Source organism: Corvus hawaiiensis, chromosome 26 (genome assembly GCF_020740725.1).
Source record: "Corvus hawaiiensis isolate bCorHaw1 chromosome 26, bCorHaw1.pri.cur, whole genome shotgun sequence".
Classification (NCBI taxonomy): domain Eukaryota; kingdom Metazoa; phylum Chordata; class Aves; order Passeriformes; family Corvidae; genus Corvus; species Corvus hawaiiensis.
Window position 1 is genome coordinate 29237756 of NC_063238.1, and position 14138 is coordinate 29251893.

Genomic DNA, 14138 nt, shown 5'->3' on the forward strand with positions numbered 1-14138 from the left:
ACATCACTGGAAATGGGAATGCTTTTCACTTTCTCATCACTTCTTCTGTCAATGAGCCGTTTAAAATCTCAGTGCTTCATCTCCCTTTCATTTTGAAAGCTGCCCTTGTTCCGCTTGTCACAACTGCAAGAGGGGAACAGAGGAACAACAGCAGCGGCAAAGCTTCATTTTAGTCAGGCAGACAAAAGTCGACCTTGGTGCTCTGTCTCTTGGGAGCGACAGCCAAAGAGAAGAGATGGAGGAGTCTTGTGGAATCTGGTCATTTTGCTTGATTTCCTCTGATTTGCCTCCACTAACAGATCGCAATTTTTTTTGTTTGTTTGGGTTTTGGTTTGGTTTGGGGATTTTTTTTTGTTTGGTTTGGTTTGGCTTTTTTGGTTTTGGTGTTTTTTTTTTGGTGTTTTTTTTTTTTTTTTTTGTTTTTTGTTTTTTGTTTTTGTTTTTGTTTTGTTGTTTTGGGGGTTTTTTTTGCGGAGGCAAAGCTCACTGATGCTGCCTAATTTTTTCCCCTCTCTTATGCCTTCTTCTGCCCTTTCTGTAAGGGAGTTGGCCAGTGGAGTTTTCCACTCCCTACTCCTCCAAACTTGGTTTGTATCTCCTGTGCCTCAATGCTGCTTCTCATTCCTCCCATGGTGTGGGGTGGGGGAGAAGGGGAGGGAGCTTTCCTGAGCGTCTCGTTCATCTAAAGGGAAGAGCATAGGATTCATCACCCCCTGTAGCTGACCAGGAATCACTCTGCTTGGCCTTTTCTAAAGGCTGGATCATGGATGTTTTTGCTTGTTTTAATGTCTTTCATGGTTTCTCACAGTTTTCAGTGGTGCCATTTCTTTGCTTTTTTACTCCATGCCTATTGAAGGAAGATTTTGTTGGAGATTGTTCCATGGCATAATGGGATGTTGTGTAAGCAATATTTTCATTGAAAAATGAACAATTCCTCTTTACTTAGTTCTTCCTATCACCCCTTCCTCAGCAGTTCTGACAATTTCCTTTCTTCCATCTTCTCCTGCTTTCTTCTCCCTTTTCTAACCCCTTTCAAGTATTGCTGAAGGTTCCAAAGAAGCATGAATTTATAGATAAATGCAAAGGATTTTTTTTGGCCTATATTAATACATGCAAGGAATGTTTAATTATTCAGATATGAACATGGTTTCTTAAGCATCCTGGGATAGTTTGGCACCTGTAATGTTGGGAGAGCTGTGGAACAAGACCGGGGAAATGATAACAGGACAATGACAAAAATAGGTAGAGCCTGAGAGGCAGATATCAAGCAAAGCTGTGGAAGTGGTCTGGATGACAGAAATGACAGCAACAGTTTGGGTGTTATGATGTGGTGCTGGACTGTTCAGTAGAAGTGCTTAATCAAGGGAGGATATAGGCTAGAGCTTGCAGAGATGGGGTGTGGTAAAAACGCCTTGCCAGGCAATGGTAGAGCAAATGTAGGATCTGGAGAGTCATCTTGGTCCCAGCATCTGGAATGTTTTACGTGGGCAGGTACTCATTCATCGTTTGCCTCTGCTTTCTGCGGGCAGGAGCTGTGTTGACACAATGGGAATGTAAATCGAAGTAAAATGCTTTCATTCACGGGAGTGGAGAGAGAACTAAATATAAACGCCCAGAATAGATGCAGTGCTGCAGTGAGTGTAAGCCAGCTCTGTGAAGCTTGGCTGCCTAAAGGAACCCGCATCCAGAATGTAAAATCTCACCTCCTGGGTCGGCAGCTTCTGGAAGAACCGCCCTAGTCCAAAGGAAGTCTATGGAAGGTGCCAGGATCGGCACCGGGGAAGCTTAGGCCCTGACAATGGGAAGGAGGAGAAACGTCCAGTTTCGCAAAGCCCATTTTTTCTCTGTTTCTTGGGCTGTTTCTGATGTTTCATCCCAGCTTTTGCCCTTAGTGCCCAGCGTTCTTTCCTTACCCCACCCCCGAGGGCAAGCGGCGGCTGTCAACAGGTGCCGGGGAAGCCGCTCCGCTGCGCGGCCGCGCCAGCGCGTCCCTCGGTCGGATGCTGCCGCCCCGCGACTCGCGCTCACAACGCAGCTGCCTCGGAGCCGCGCCGGAGCCCCCGCTCGCCCCCGCACCGCGCCCGCGGGGCCCCGCGCAGCGCAGGGCGCGCCTGGCCGGCATCCAGCCCGGGGCTGGCACCCCGCACCGTAAAAGCGCTAATGGCAGAAGGCTGAACCGTGGGAAAGAAATGCCCCAAAAGACCCGGGTCGGTGCCGATTGCAAACCGTCTCCAGACCGGGGCAGAGCGCCGGGAGCGGCTCCCTCCAATAGATGCAAACAGAGAGAAGCTGTATGTAATTAAAATGTGCATAAACGTCGCAGGCAACCCCTTTCCCCTTGGATACCCCGCGTCAGGATAACGCGGGATGAAGTAAAAGCCCTCCACACCCTCCCCGTGAAATGCGAATTGCCTTTTCTACGCGATGCAAATGGGGGGAAAAGCAGCTGCAAAGCTCTACAATAAACTGTTTCATCCAAGCCAGAGCCAGCTCAGGAAGGCACGCCTTTGAATGCCACCCCCACAAGACACCTCCTTCCCACCCGTGCAGGCAACCTCTGTAGGCGATAACCAAGTCTAAAAACTCGGAGAGGATCGATAATGTCTACTAAATATTCTGGGAGTGTATGAGTGTGGCGGGGAGGAGGGATGAGGATGAGGAGGGGGATAAAAGTGTGATTAATCGGATATTAATCACTGGCCACAAACAAGGGGAGATTATTTCGGGTAGGCAGCCGACTGTGGGGAGTTGCAGAATAGATCCTTTTACTGAAGGCACGCGTGATGGGATCGGCACTTCACTGTTTAGCGATGCCTGGGTAATTCTGCAGGTGCACATTATTCAAGCCACATATTTCTTCTTTTCTCTATGTGTAGCATTTCCCTTAACTGTCTGCAAGCACAGACTTGGTGGCGATATTTATGCTGCTAACTAGACATTTCCTTTTTGCTCTCCTTTCATGAACACAGAAGCAAGAAGAAAGAAAAATAGCCCCTGCCCCGAAAAAATTAAAAAAAAATAGAGACAAAACCGACCACCCAAATCCCCTCACATACATCAGAGAAAAGGGACCAAGGGAGGGAAGAGAAAAGGTGTCAGTCTTTGCACCCAGCGACAGACCATGCCTTCAAGGCTGAATTACCAATGCACCTTTCCGACAGCCTGGGAGCCCTGCATGCATACAGACAGCTGAGCGTGAAGCGCATTTCGGGCTGTGAGACGGCTACGCATACGCTGGGCTTCGCCGTAACTTTCTCCACGCAACGGGTTAAACTAATAAGTGCATCGATACAGGCATTCCCGCAAAAAGCCCACTGCTCGACCGATAAACCAGAACTGTAGGTAATCCCTCCACACACCCCGCACTACCATCATCGTCACCTTAAAAAAGTGAAGCAGTGGGATTTGTTTGAACATACACTAGTTAGAGGCTATATCAACCAACTCACGTCTCCGTTTGAGGATACTGCAAGAATATTTATTGAGCCCCAGCTCACTCACTGCATTGAACGCCAGCCCTGGCAAGCAAATACATTTCCTATCTCCGAAGAGAGCTCTGAATCAACTCCTTCTTTCCTCCCCGCTTTAGCAGTCATTTATATATTTCCATTGCAAAGTACCCAGGGCAAAAATATAAAATAAGAGATGAATATATTTTGAAATACACCTTAGTATAAGGCGAGAGCTTGCAACGCCCTGACCGAAAGCAAATGGACCCCTAAAAATATACCACTCAAATACTACCCTACCTTTCACACACGAAACCATCAATAAAAAGACGAGGTTCCAAAATGTAAATCCACTTTTAATCTCCATTTTCTTCACCAGGATGAAGTCCAGCCGGCCACATTTAGTACATCCCCTTTCCCAAAAGTCTGCTAATTTCGATTCCTTTGCACGGATTTCCCCTCTGCAGATCCCTTTCATATTATTCTTGAGAGCTCCTAATTCCTGTTCCTCGGCCAGGCGCAGCGGAGTTGTTGCTGTTGATGGTGCGCGGTCACAGCTCGGAGTGAATGGTGTTTCTGGGATACCACAGCAACCTTGACGAGGACTCAACCATCTCTCCAACGGGGGCACAAAGTCTCAGCTACTCTCGATCGTGTCTTTTCCTCCCCCCACCCCCCCCGCTACCCCAACTCCCTGCACAGCCGAAACCCACCACAATCCTGGCTCCTCACAGCATCCACCGGGAGCCACGGGAGAGCACCTCAACGCTCAGACTCTCTCTCCAATAAACTCCAAACAGTATTTGCAATTGAGACTCTCCCCCCACCCCCTTATTCCCTCAGGAGGATCAGTTCTGCCTGGGAGAACGGCTCGGGAAATAACGGAGTGGCGGGGTCCCCCCGCCGCCCGGAGGAGCCTGGGGCGGCCGGCGCGGCGGGGCTCGCCCATCCCGCCGCTGCTCGCGGTAGCAGTCACAGCCTCGTTATTAACCACGCACGTGCGGTGCTCGGGGCTGCCATGGCCACACCGGCTCGCACACACCGGCTCGCCCGCGCCTTCGGGCACAGACCGCGCGGCAGCGTGTGCGGCCCCCAAGGATGCGCAGGCTGATCGCTCTGCACGGGGACATTAATTACAGGCCGGGCGCCGCGGGGGAGCTGCGGGGACAGCCCTGCTCCCCGTGCGCGCAGCTGAGGGGGCTCCTTGCCGCGGCGGGCGGGGGCCGGGCCCGGCGGTGCCGCGGGCGGGCGGGCGGCGGCTCCCAGCGGGCCGGGCCGGGCCGGGCCGGGCCGGGCAGGAGCGGGGGCGGCGCGGCCGCGGCTCCGCCAGGAAGAGCGCTGGCGCCACCTACCGGCCGCGCCGCCGCGCCTCCGGGGCCGCGCCGCTGCGCGGGGGCGGGGGCGCTGCGCGGGGGGAGCCCGGCTGGGGGGGACGGGGGGAGCCCGGCTGCGGGACGGGGGGGAGCCCGGCGCGGGGAGCCCGGCGGCGGGGGGCGGGGGAAGCCCGGCTGGGGGGGACGGGGGGAGCCCGGCTGCGGGGGGCGGGAGGAGCCCGGCTGCGGGGGGCGGGGGGACCGGCACCGCCCCGGCTTGCGGGGCTCGGCACCCGCGCTTGGGGCTGCCCTCCTCTGCCCGCCCAACCACCGCGCAAGCTACGCGGGGCGGCGGTCTCCTCCGCTGCGGGAAGCCTGTGGAGGGGGCGGGCAGGCACCGCCTGCGGTGCGGAGGCGTGCGGAGGTGGGCACGTGGGTGGGTGCGGAGGTGTTACCCAGGTGTGCGGGGGTGGTAGGGGTGCATTTCTGTGCGTATGGGTGCGCGCGTGTGTCGGGCCCGCCGGTGCGTGCGTGGGAGGTTTCTTTTGGGGGCGGAGTGTGTTTTTGGGTACGCGTGTGTCCGTGAGTGTTTGCGCTTGCACGTGTGTGTGTGCTTCCATGTGCTGCCGTGTTGGATGTGAGTGCACATGTGCACACGTGTGGTGTGTGATTGTGCGTGTGTATGTGTGTGCAGGTGCTTGTGTGATTCGGTGTGGGTATGTCCGCATATGTCTTTTGTGGATATGCGCACACATCTCTGTGTGTGAGAGGGTGTGCCCAGAGTCTTCCCCGTGCATCTGTGTATACATGTATTTTGTACACGTGTGTTTTTGTGAATGTGTTCTTACATGTCAGCATGCGTGCATCTGATGTGCTTTTGCCTTGCATGTGTATGCACGTAGGTTTGTTCACACAACTGTTCATTCACACGGGTTTGTGTGCATAAGTTTTTGCATGGATGTACATATGGTGCGCGTGTGTGCACGTGAGTAAATGCATGAGCTGTGTAAATGCATAATCTGAAGTGCCAATGGACATGAGTGTGTCAGCTGGGAAATTTGGCGGCCCATCACAAAGCATGGATCTTTGCAGGTGTGTCCACACAGGGGTTTGCATTTCCCTGTGTTGAACAGTGTGTGGGGGGTGTCTTATGTGCATGGAGTACATTTATGGGAAGATATTTCCTCGTTAGGAAGTTTTGAACATGATTGGAGGCTTTCTGTGTAGGTGTACATGCATATATGAATTTGTATGACCACGTTTTTATACATACATGATATATGTAAGAGTATCACAGTACCATAGATAATGGTATTGAAGAAATCTGGAAAGGTAATGATTTACCCTTCACTCCCAAAGCACAATGTAAAAAAAGGAGGTTTGCATGGCTGTAATTCTGCTCCCACGTGGGTGTCAGGGTGAGCAGTATGTGCCTTCCTTCCACCTGTACTTAAAACCATACCCTCTTTTAGCGGGGCCAACAGCAATTCAAAGTGTGGCTCTGCGTCTGGTGGCTGAACTCACCTCTGTAGTGCTAATGCGTGAGGAAGGAATATCTTCAGCTACAAGTGCTGACGCTAACCAGCCCCATTAGATCTGTACGTGTTTCTTTACTGGGGAGAAGCAAAGGTATCTATTTCACTGCCTCGTGTACCATCCACAGCCTTCTCTTGCAGACACATAAATCTTGAAGTGTGACTGCTGTAACTGGAACTTGGTAGGCCTCTTTGCTTCCTCTGCAAAGGCAGAAGAATGTGATTGCATAAGTGATGTGAGCCTTGTGTTGGTGTTAAGGGCAGTGCCATGTTAGGATCAGTGTTCTGACAAAATTTCAGTGGTCCCTGTTTTAGCTAAAGTGGGATAGGTGAAAATCACTCTATTCTAAACCTGTCTACTGTATTTATTAATTCCAGAATCTCTCTCTTTACTGTATACATATATTTATATTTAGGCATATATGAAGGCATGTAATTGGAATCCATTTTTCAAGAGAAATTCAAAACTGGAGACCTGTGCTTTCAGAACAGCATATATGGCTACACCTTGGGTATTAATATTGTGGTGTGTGTGTCCTTGGAATAAAATTCTGCCTTTATTCCCCCAAGAACATTTTCCAGTTCTGAAATTCAGAATCCCTTGGGGGTAAATACTTTATCAGTTGTAGAGTAAAAGAAATAGATATTGAAGACTTCTTATTTCTAATTTATGCATTGCATTACTCAGTACTTCAATACTTAATTTATTTAGAGGTCTTAACTCTAATGTTGTTAGAAGTCACATCTGTTTGACATCCAGCAAGATTTATGCCACAAGTTATCTGTATTACTTCTGAAAATGAAATTTTGGCTCATCAGTTAGATGTTAAACATGAACAAAGAAATGCTTACAGTTAAAAAGGGGACCAAGGATTTTTTTTGTGGTTAAATTCCTACTAATTTTCAATGACCCTTAGGTTTCCAAGTAATTTAAATGCATTTTAAAAATAGCATTTCAGCTACTAAGGCAAATGGTAGGCACATTTGGTAATATTAATGCTAGGGATGGACTGGAATTTCTTTATAGTACACCCCAACACTGTGATGGTGTATTTTTCTTGTGATTGATTTGTTGTTCAATACTAGTGTCCCATAACCTTTTGTGTGATTCTGGGTTCAGGCTGTAGATTATGCTGTATGCTTCATGTTCATAATATATCCTCCTCCTCTGTCTTAGTTTTCCTTCCTGTCTTCCTTCCCTCTCTCTCCCCTCCTTCTTTCCTTTCTCCCCTCCATTTCTTATTTCTTTCCTCCCTTTCTTCCCTTCTTTCTCTCTTTCCTTCTTATGCTCTCTTACTCTGTTTTTCTTCCTCCCTTTGTGTTTTATTTTTTCTTCCTTGTTCTTTTTCTTTCTCACCCTCTTTTTTTTTTCTCTTTCTCCTCTCTCCTTTCTCACTTTTGGCATGGTCAAGCTTATTGATCATTTGGGTATCAGTCAAGGATGAAAGTGACTTGGCAAGGACCATTAAGTCAATCACTATGATTAAATACTCCCAAGAATTTTAAAATGTGCTGAAATCAGAAATGGGCAGATACTCAGCTGTCTGACCTGTCAGGCACATGAATATCAGCACTGCTAGTGGAAAAGTTGTATCACAGACCTGACAGGCTGTGATGCCTTAGTTACACTATCTGTAAGCAAGCACTCTTGCCTCTGAATCTCCAAGAAATAAATACACCAAAATAGTTCTATGGAATAACATGTTACTATTGGTATTCACATTTTCTCCGTTCCCAGTTCCCTGTTCACTTTGCCAAGGCAGATCAAATTTAATTTTGATAATTACATTACGAATTCCTCCTACATTTTCAGCTGCATTTGTTATTCTTTATTCACTGTCATATACTTTTGTGTAAGGTAGTCGTATTTTGTTAAATATCTCCTACATTTTGCTTCCAGGTAACTTCACTCAAATTGTGGATAGACTGATTGCTTTGCTTTAAAAAATGCAGTGGGGTCTTCTGTGACAAATAATGCTGTGAATAATACAGTGCACAATGCTTGTAAGCAGAGACAGCATATGTAGGCATGTGTAGGCATGTGTAAAGCATATAGGCAGTGATATTTAAAAATGAGTATTTGACTTGGGATACAAAACTCATTCACTCATATCACATAATCCTTTTGAAAATCCTGACCAAATACAGAATATTCTGTACTCCCATAACTTAGTCCACTGGTTATAAACTCCAGTATGATTGCTAGTCTGAACTCTGACCCAGAACCCAGACTGCATGTCTATCAATGAGACCTCACATTCTTGAAAACAGTAGGAGAGTATTACAAATATGCTGTAAACTTCCATTTCCTCACTTAGGCTTTTGAACATGTGTTGCAGTCCTTCATGGGATGTCACAAAGAGGAGGACACCATTGTGCCACCCCCACTTCACTCAGACTAGAGTAGTTTTACTGCGTGAAACAGATAATAAAGTTTCGATGGGAAAGAGTGAGTGGAGGTCATTCCACAAATATTGGGTTACTAATTTGCTGCTGTTACTGCTTCATATTCGCAGTACAGGATACAGCCATAGAATGAAGATTAAGGATAATACAACCCAAACAATGAAAAGATGCATTAAAGCAAATATAGTGATGGAGACAGCTGGAGGGGGAAGTGCCATAATACTGTCCTCCTCTTGGCTACTTAAGCTTTCGCAAGTAAGGTTCTAAGATGCCTCTAGCACAAAATATCTCCGTTCAAGAAAACTGAATAGCAGCAATATACAAGAGCACCCACTACAGTCCTGACTTAACGAATATTTCCTTCAGATGCTCTGTGCGCAGGGAGATGGTGTTCATATGTTTCAGTATCACAATTAGCTGTGATTTTGTTAACTCCCTGTTAAATGTTCCTTGTATTCTGCTACAGGCCACGTGTGAAATCTGTTTGGAGATGAGAGAGAATGCAATTCTATTTTATGCAACATTTCCTGGTTTAGATGTTGTACCATATAACGCTTAGTTTTCAAGTGGAATCCAAGGAATTAGTTTTGGTCTACTGCTACAAGATTTTGCTTATCTTAGTGACTAAATTTACTGTGTTGTATCAGTCATGGTCAGTCAAGATGATGTTGGCATGTAGTTGTGTTTGTCTGAGATTTAGACAACTGGCATTCTCAGCAAAAGCTGTCACTACTGTAGTGTTCTGCCACCTCTTGTCAGCAGAGTTTGATGATTTGGGAATCCTGTAGGGTATGTGAAAAGCAGAAGTGTCTTGAGTTCTTTACACAGGCAGAATGACTTTTTACATAGTACGTGCAGTGCAATCAGCTTTGGCAGAATTTGTATCTTGATCCCCCTGTCTTTAGTAATGGAGTGGCATCTGTTCAGATACCTATTCGAACACTAGTTGTATTACCCCTTAGCTCCAGTAATTTAGGACTTTCAGTGTGTGACCAAAAATGCCAGTGTTTGTTCTGCCCAATGCACTGCTTTGTGGAGATATATTAGTAAAAGAGAGCATAACAACATGATAGCTCCCACATGAGTGTGATACAGTTCACCATTGTGCAGTGGAAGCTTTCCAAAAGACTCTTGAATGGTGAACATTTAGAAAATACGTTTAATATGATCATTGCACCAAATAAAATTATTTAGTATGTACTTCAGGGTAGATTATCACCTTGAGTTCTGTATACCATGGACATAAAAAAGGGAATTTCCATAATAGGAAATTACTGCACACAGTGACAGTATAACAAAGGAGAAGAAAATGTAAATATTGCAGGGAAAAAAATGTGCTAGGAAATTGCTGTGCTTTGTCACTAATATAATAAGAAAAGGGAATTATCCAGAATTGCATCAAATATTATCCTTCTGTCATAATAGTACTACTGCAGTATGTAGAGGAAAAGAAATCAGGAAAGGGTAGGGAGGTGCTGAAAGGGGAAGACAAAAATTTTGTTTATTTAGTGGATTGTGTAGGTCATAAAGTCAGTGAGCTGGTGGGAGGATGTTAAACCATCCTTCCAAATTCCTCTTTTCTGTTTGCATTGGATTGAGATATAGTTAAGGTATATTAAACATGTCAGTTATTTACTGTAATTTGGTAATAATGAAATGCAGTGTATGTACAATCATTCTTCATTGATCAAATCTGAAATGCATTCCACTGATGAGTGTAGATTTTCTCAGTAAACTTCTATTTGTTAGCTGATGGGGTGAAAAGAATTGTTCATACAAAAAAGTTTTCTTGTGTCTCAAGTTTTGCTTTAATTACTTCTGGGACTGTTTTTTTCTGTACTATCTGTTGTAATGTTTTCAATGTCTTTGTATGGTTTTTTGAAGTTTCAGGGAAGATAAGCACTGTAGATATAAAATTAATCATTATTCTTGATGATACTTGCAGAAGTTACAGATAAAAATATTCTGGCATATGCCAGGGAAGAGAAACAAATCTAGAACAAATTTAGAAGGCCTCTGTTTTTCTGTTATTCTTCATGAAGGATTCTCCTTGGCTTGAAACAGAATTCTGTGCATGGAGCTGTACATAAATTAAGCCCATAAAATATTGGTAACCCTGACTCTAGTTTCAGACTAAAAATTACATAAAGAACCTTTATAAGTTATTTGTATCTAGAAAGAAAATGGGCATTCTATCTGCTTGCTGTATATTCTTTAATAAACACTTAAGAATATAGAGACTGTCGACATTGCAGACAATTGATAACCTGGTTTAGAGACATATTTCTGGACACAACTAACATCTACTGATGCCTTTCAGATGCCATATGCTGAGATTATAAAGTTACAGATAAGTTAGGAAATTTTGGTAGCAAGTGTTTGTAATTAATAATCTTGAAGAAAAGACAGGCAAAACTGGAACTTAAGTATATCTGATGAACAGCTAAGATTTAATTTCTATTCACAACTGCATTATTAATTTGTCACAGTAAAATATTTCAGACTTTTCTTCATATTATTTAATGTTAAACATTGATTAAAAGCTGGGGGAGGGTCAAAGAAAGTGTGTGGAAAATAATATTGGACTAGTATCAAGCTATTTTGTTTCAGCTAGATACTTGGTATGCATGAACATAGCTAGACCCTTTTGCTATCTATTTCTCTCTGTACTCCACTCTAAAATGATTTATAATGTTTGAATCCCTTCCCCTTTTTAGCCAAGTGCAGTATTACAGCAAAGAGTATATTGGTGCTGATTTTAATAGCATTTCATAGCCAGCTCTGTCTCTTGCTTCTTTCTCTTTATGGGCATCGTGTCACTTGAAGAATGATGAGCTAAAAGTAATGAGTGTTGATGTGGTGATACTAGCTTGAAATGCAGATCTGAGCTGACCTGTGTTAAGGGATGTGATCAAAAGCTCACCTTCCCCCACACAGAGGGGCACGAAGACACGAGCCCTTGCCCTGAGTTCCTCAGGGCTGTCCTGGGAGAGCATTAGCCCCAGGTGAGACACAGCACCACGTGTCCCTGGGGGTCATCCTCTGGGACAACACACAGGCTGGGGGATCCCTGCCCTGGGGGACAGGGCTCATCATGGGATATAGGGAAAGAGCATGCTGGGATCGTGTGAGACTTACTATGGAATGTTTAGGGGAGGAACCAAAGGTGGGCAGATGAAGGGATCATGCCGGTTTGGGTAGGAACAAATGTACAAAAATGGTGAGAGAAGATAGAGGGGACCTGTTGACAGTTTGTTTGCTTGTTGGCACCATAGTCTGTGTTTCAGGTGGTGGGCTACATTTTTCAGTCCTATACATCTATAGTTTATGTCGTTTGGTGCACTTGAATGTGCTGCTTCTTACTTATTTATTGGTTTCATTAGTTGCAAAATTTGTTTACATGATATGTACACTAGTTTTGATTCTAGAACTATTCTGTAATTACTGTTTTTTACATTAAAATATAGAATGTATAATATTATCCATTCTCATGAATGAACTATTAACTCCTTCAAATTCAGTTATTAAAAATAAAGTACTTCAATAAATAGAAAGTACAGTATTAATATTTGGAGGCACTAATTTTTTATTTTCCATACTGATGTATTTTTACTGCTTTAGGATTTCCAGTTTTCCATTAAAGTGTTAGCTACAGTTCTGGAAGAGTAATCAGTTACACTTTTTATTTCAGGCATGTTGTCTATCCATATATGTGTTTGTCATTATTATAGAAACAAAGAAAAATAAGACTGTAGTGTATTGTCTTACTGAATGTATGACTATATGCATCTCAGTCTATTCATCTTTTTAAGGCAATTGTTTCATTTATAAGCAAGTACTTTTTTGTCTGAAATCCTAATAACCTCTGGCAAAAGTATTTTAGAGATCCAGTAAATGGTATACAAAAATTTTAGCCTAAATGAGAAAAAATATTTGCACTAGAAACATTGAAGGGCTACAAGTAAAGAAAATAATGAGCTCCTTAAATATTGAATATATTGAAAAATTGACAATTAACTCAGGTGACTGTAAAAGAATCTAGTAGCTCTACAGTCATTAAATGGAGAAAGTTAAATTTAACTGTAAATATTTCAGAGTTATTTCAAGAAAATATGTTGGAAATAATGTTGAATATTTGAAAGGCTACTCAAAATAATTAATGTGTTTTCATCACATTAAAATGTTGGAGTATACCTAGAATCAGATGGAAACTGCAAACTACAATATATACCATAGGAACTTTATAATTTTTCAGTATTTTTTTTTAATATTAACAGATAGTATAATAAAGCAAGCAGGTGATGTAGAAGACTAACTTGCCTGAACAGAAAATTCCTCTTGGAAATCAAGAGGAAAAAGAAATTGTATGATCTCTGTAAGAAAGGTTAGGCTTCACAGGGAGATTACAGAGATGTAGTTCCCAGATGCAGGGAGAAAGCACAAAAGGCCAAAGCTTAGTTACAGCTGAAACTGGTCAGTGTTGTGTCCAAAAACAAAAAAAGACATTTTGAAATATACTAATAGCACGAGAGGTCTAAGGAAAATGTTTGATTGATACTTGATGGTCCCCTAACAAATAGGGATAAAGAAAAGGTGGAGGCATTCAATGTTGGGGTTTTTTTGCCTCAGTCTTTGTTGCAGTGGGGATACTGCAACATGCATATATCAAACCAGGAGTCCCGTGGAAAGGAAATATATATGGACAGACAGATTCTTGCTAGCTGTTTCAGAGATGTTTATTTCTCCAGCCGCATGGCCGGGGCTCTGCCGAGGAACTGTCCCAGTCACGGGACCAAGGGTCCTTCTGCCCGCGCAGGGAACACAAACCAACCAATGGGAACGAGGCTGAGCAGGGGCAGGGAAACCCCGTGTCTGTCCCCTCAGGGCCCCTCTCCCAGGGCTCCATGGCAGGGGAGGGACCCCAACACCTCACCCATTTTATTTTAATAAAAGGAGAATGAAAACAACTGGATAAACATAACAAGAACAGTTTCAAAACAAAACAAGCCACCCTCCTGAGTCTTTAAATGTCCAAACAGATTCTGTGGAACATCTTAGGGCTGACAGAAGGGAGACAGAACTCTCTGAGCATGCTTTGTGGGGAAACTGAGGCAGGAGAGGGTTTAACTTCTTCTCTCCCCTTTTTCATCCCCCACTCGGCATTGGAAAGGGATTTTTGGGGAAACAATTGGCAAAAGCCTGGTTTTGTGAGGGAAACCATGGATGAAAAAACGGATTGGGAATACACTGGGGGTAATAAGACATAGGGTAAAAGGGAAAGGTGGGATTAGGAAAGGGAGACTGTAGGGGGGGTTTACAAGGGAGATATTGTCTAACATGACTACGATTTTTAGCATATATACTGCCTTTCACAGAAACACCATCAGGCCCAGTGACCTGCGGTGCTTGTAACCCTTTTCTACCTCGTATAATTT

At 44.4% G+C, this 14138-nt stretch overlaps 1 protein-coding gene across 6 annotated transcripts in view; it reads right to left on the bottom strand.

Annotated features, from left to right (window-relative positions):
• The window catches only part of CSMD3 (CUB and Sushi multiple domains 3), a 612506-nt gene extending 607851 nt beyond the window's left edge, over window positions 1-4655 (bottom strand). For all 6 annotated transcript variants that reach the window (XM_048286482.1, XM_048286481.1, XM_048286480.1 and 3 more), the window contains exon 1: window positions 3750-4655. In XM_048286482.1, the coding sequence (XP_048142439.1) occupies window positions 3750-3927 (178 nt within the window). In that variant the 5' untranslated portion in view covers window positions 3928-4655. The remainder of the gene's footprint in view (window positions 1-3749) is intronic.
• Window positions 4656-14138: the final 9483 nt, after the last annotated feature.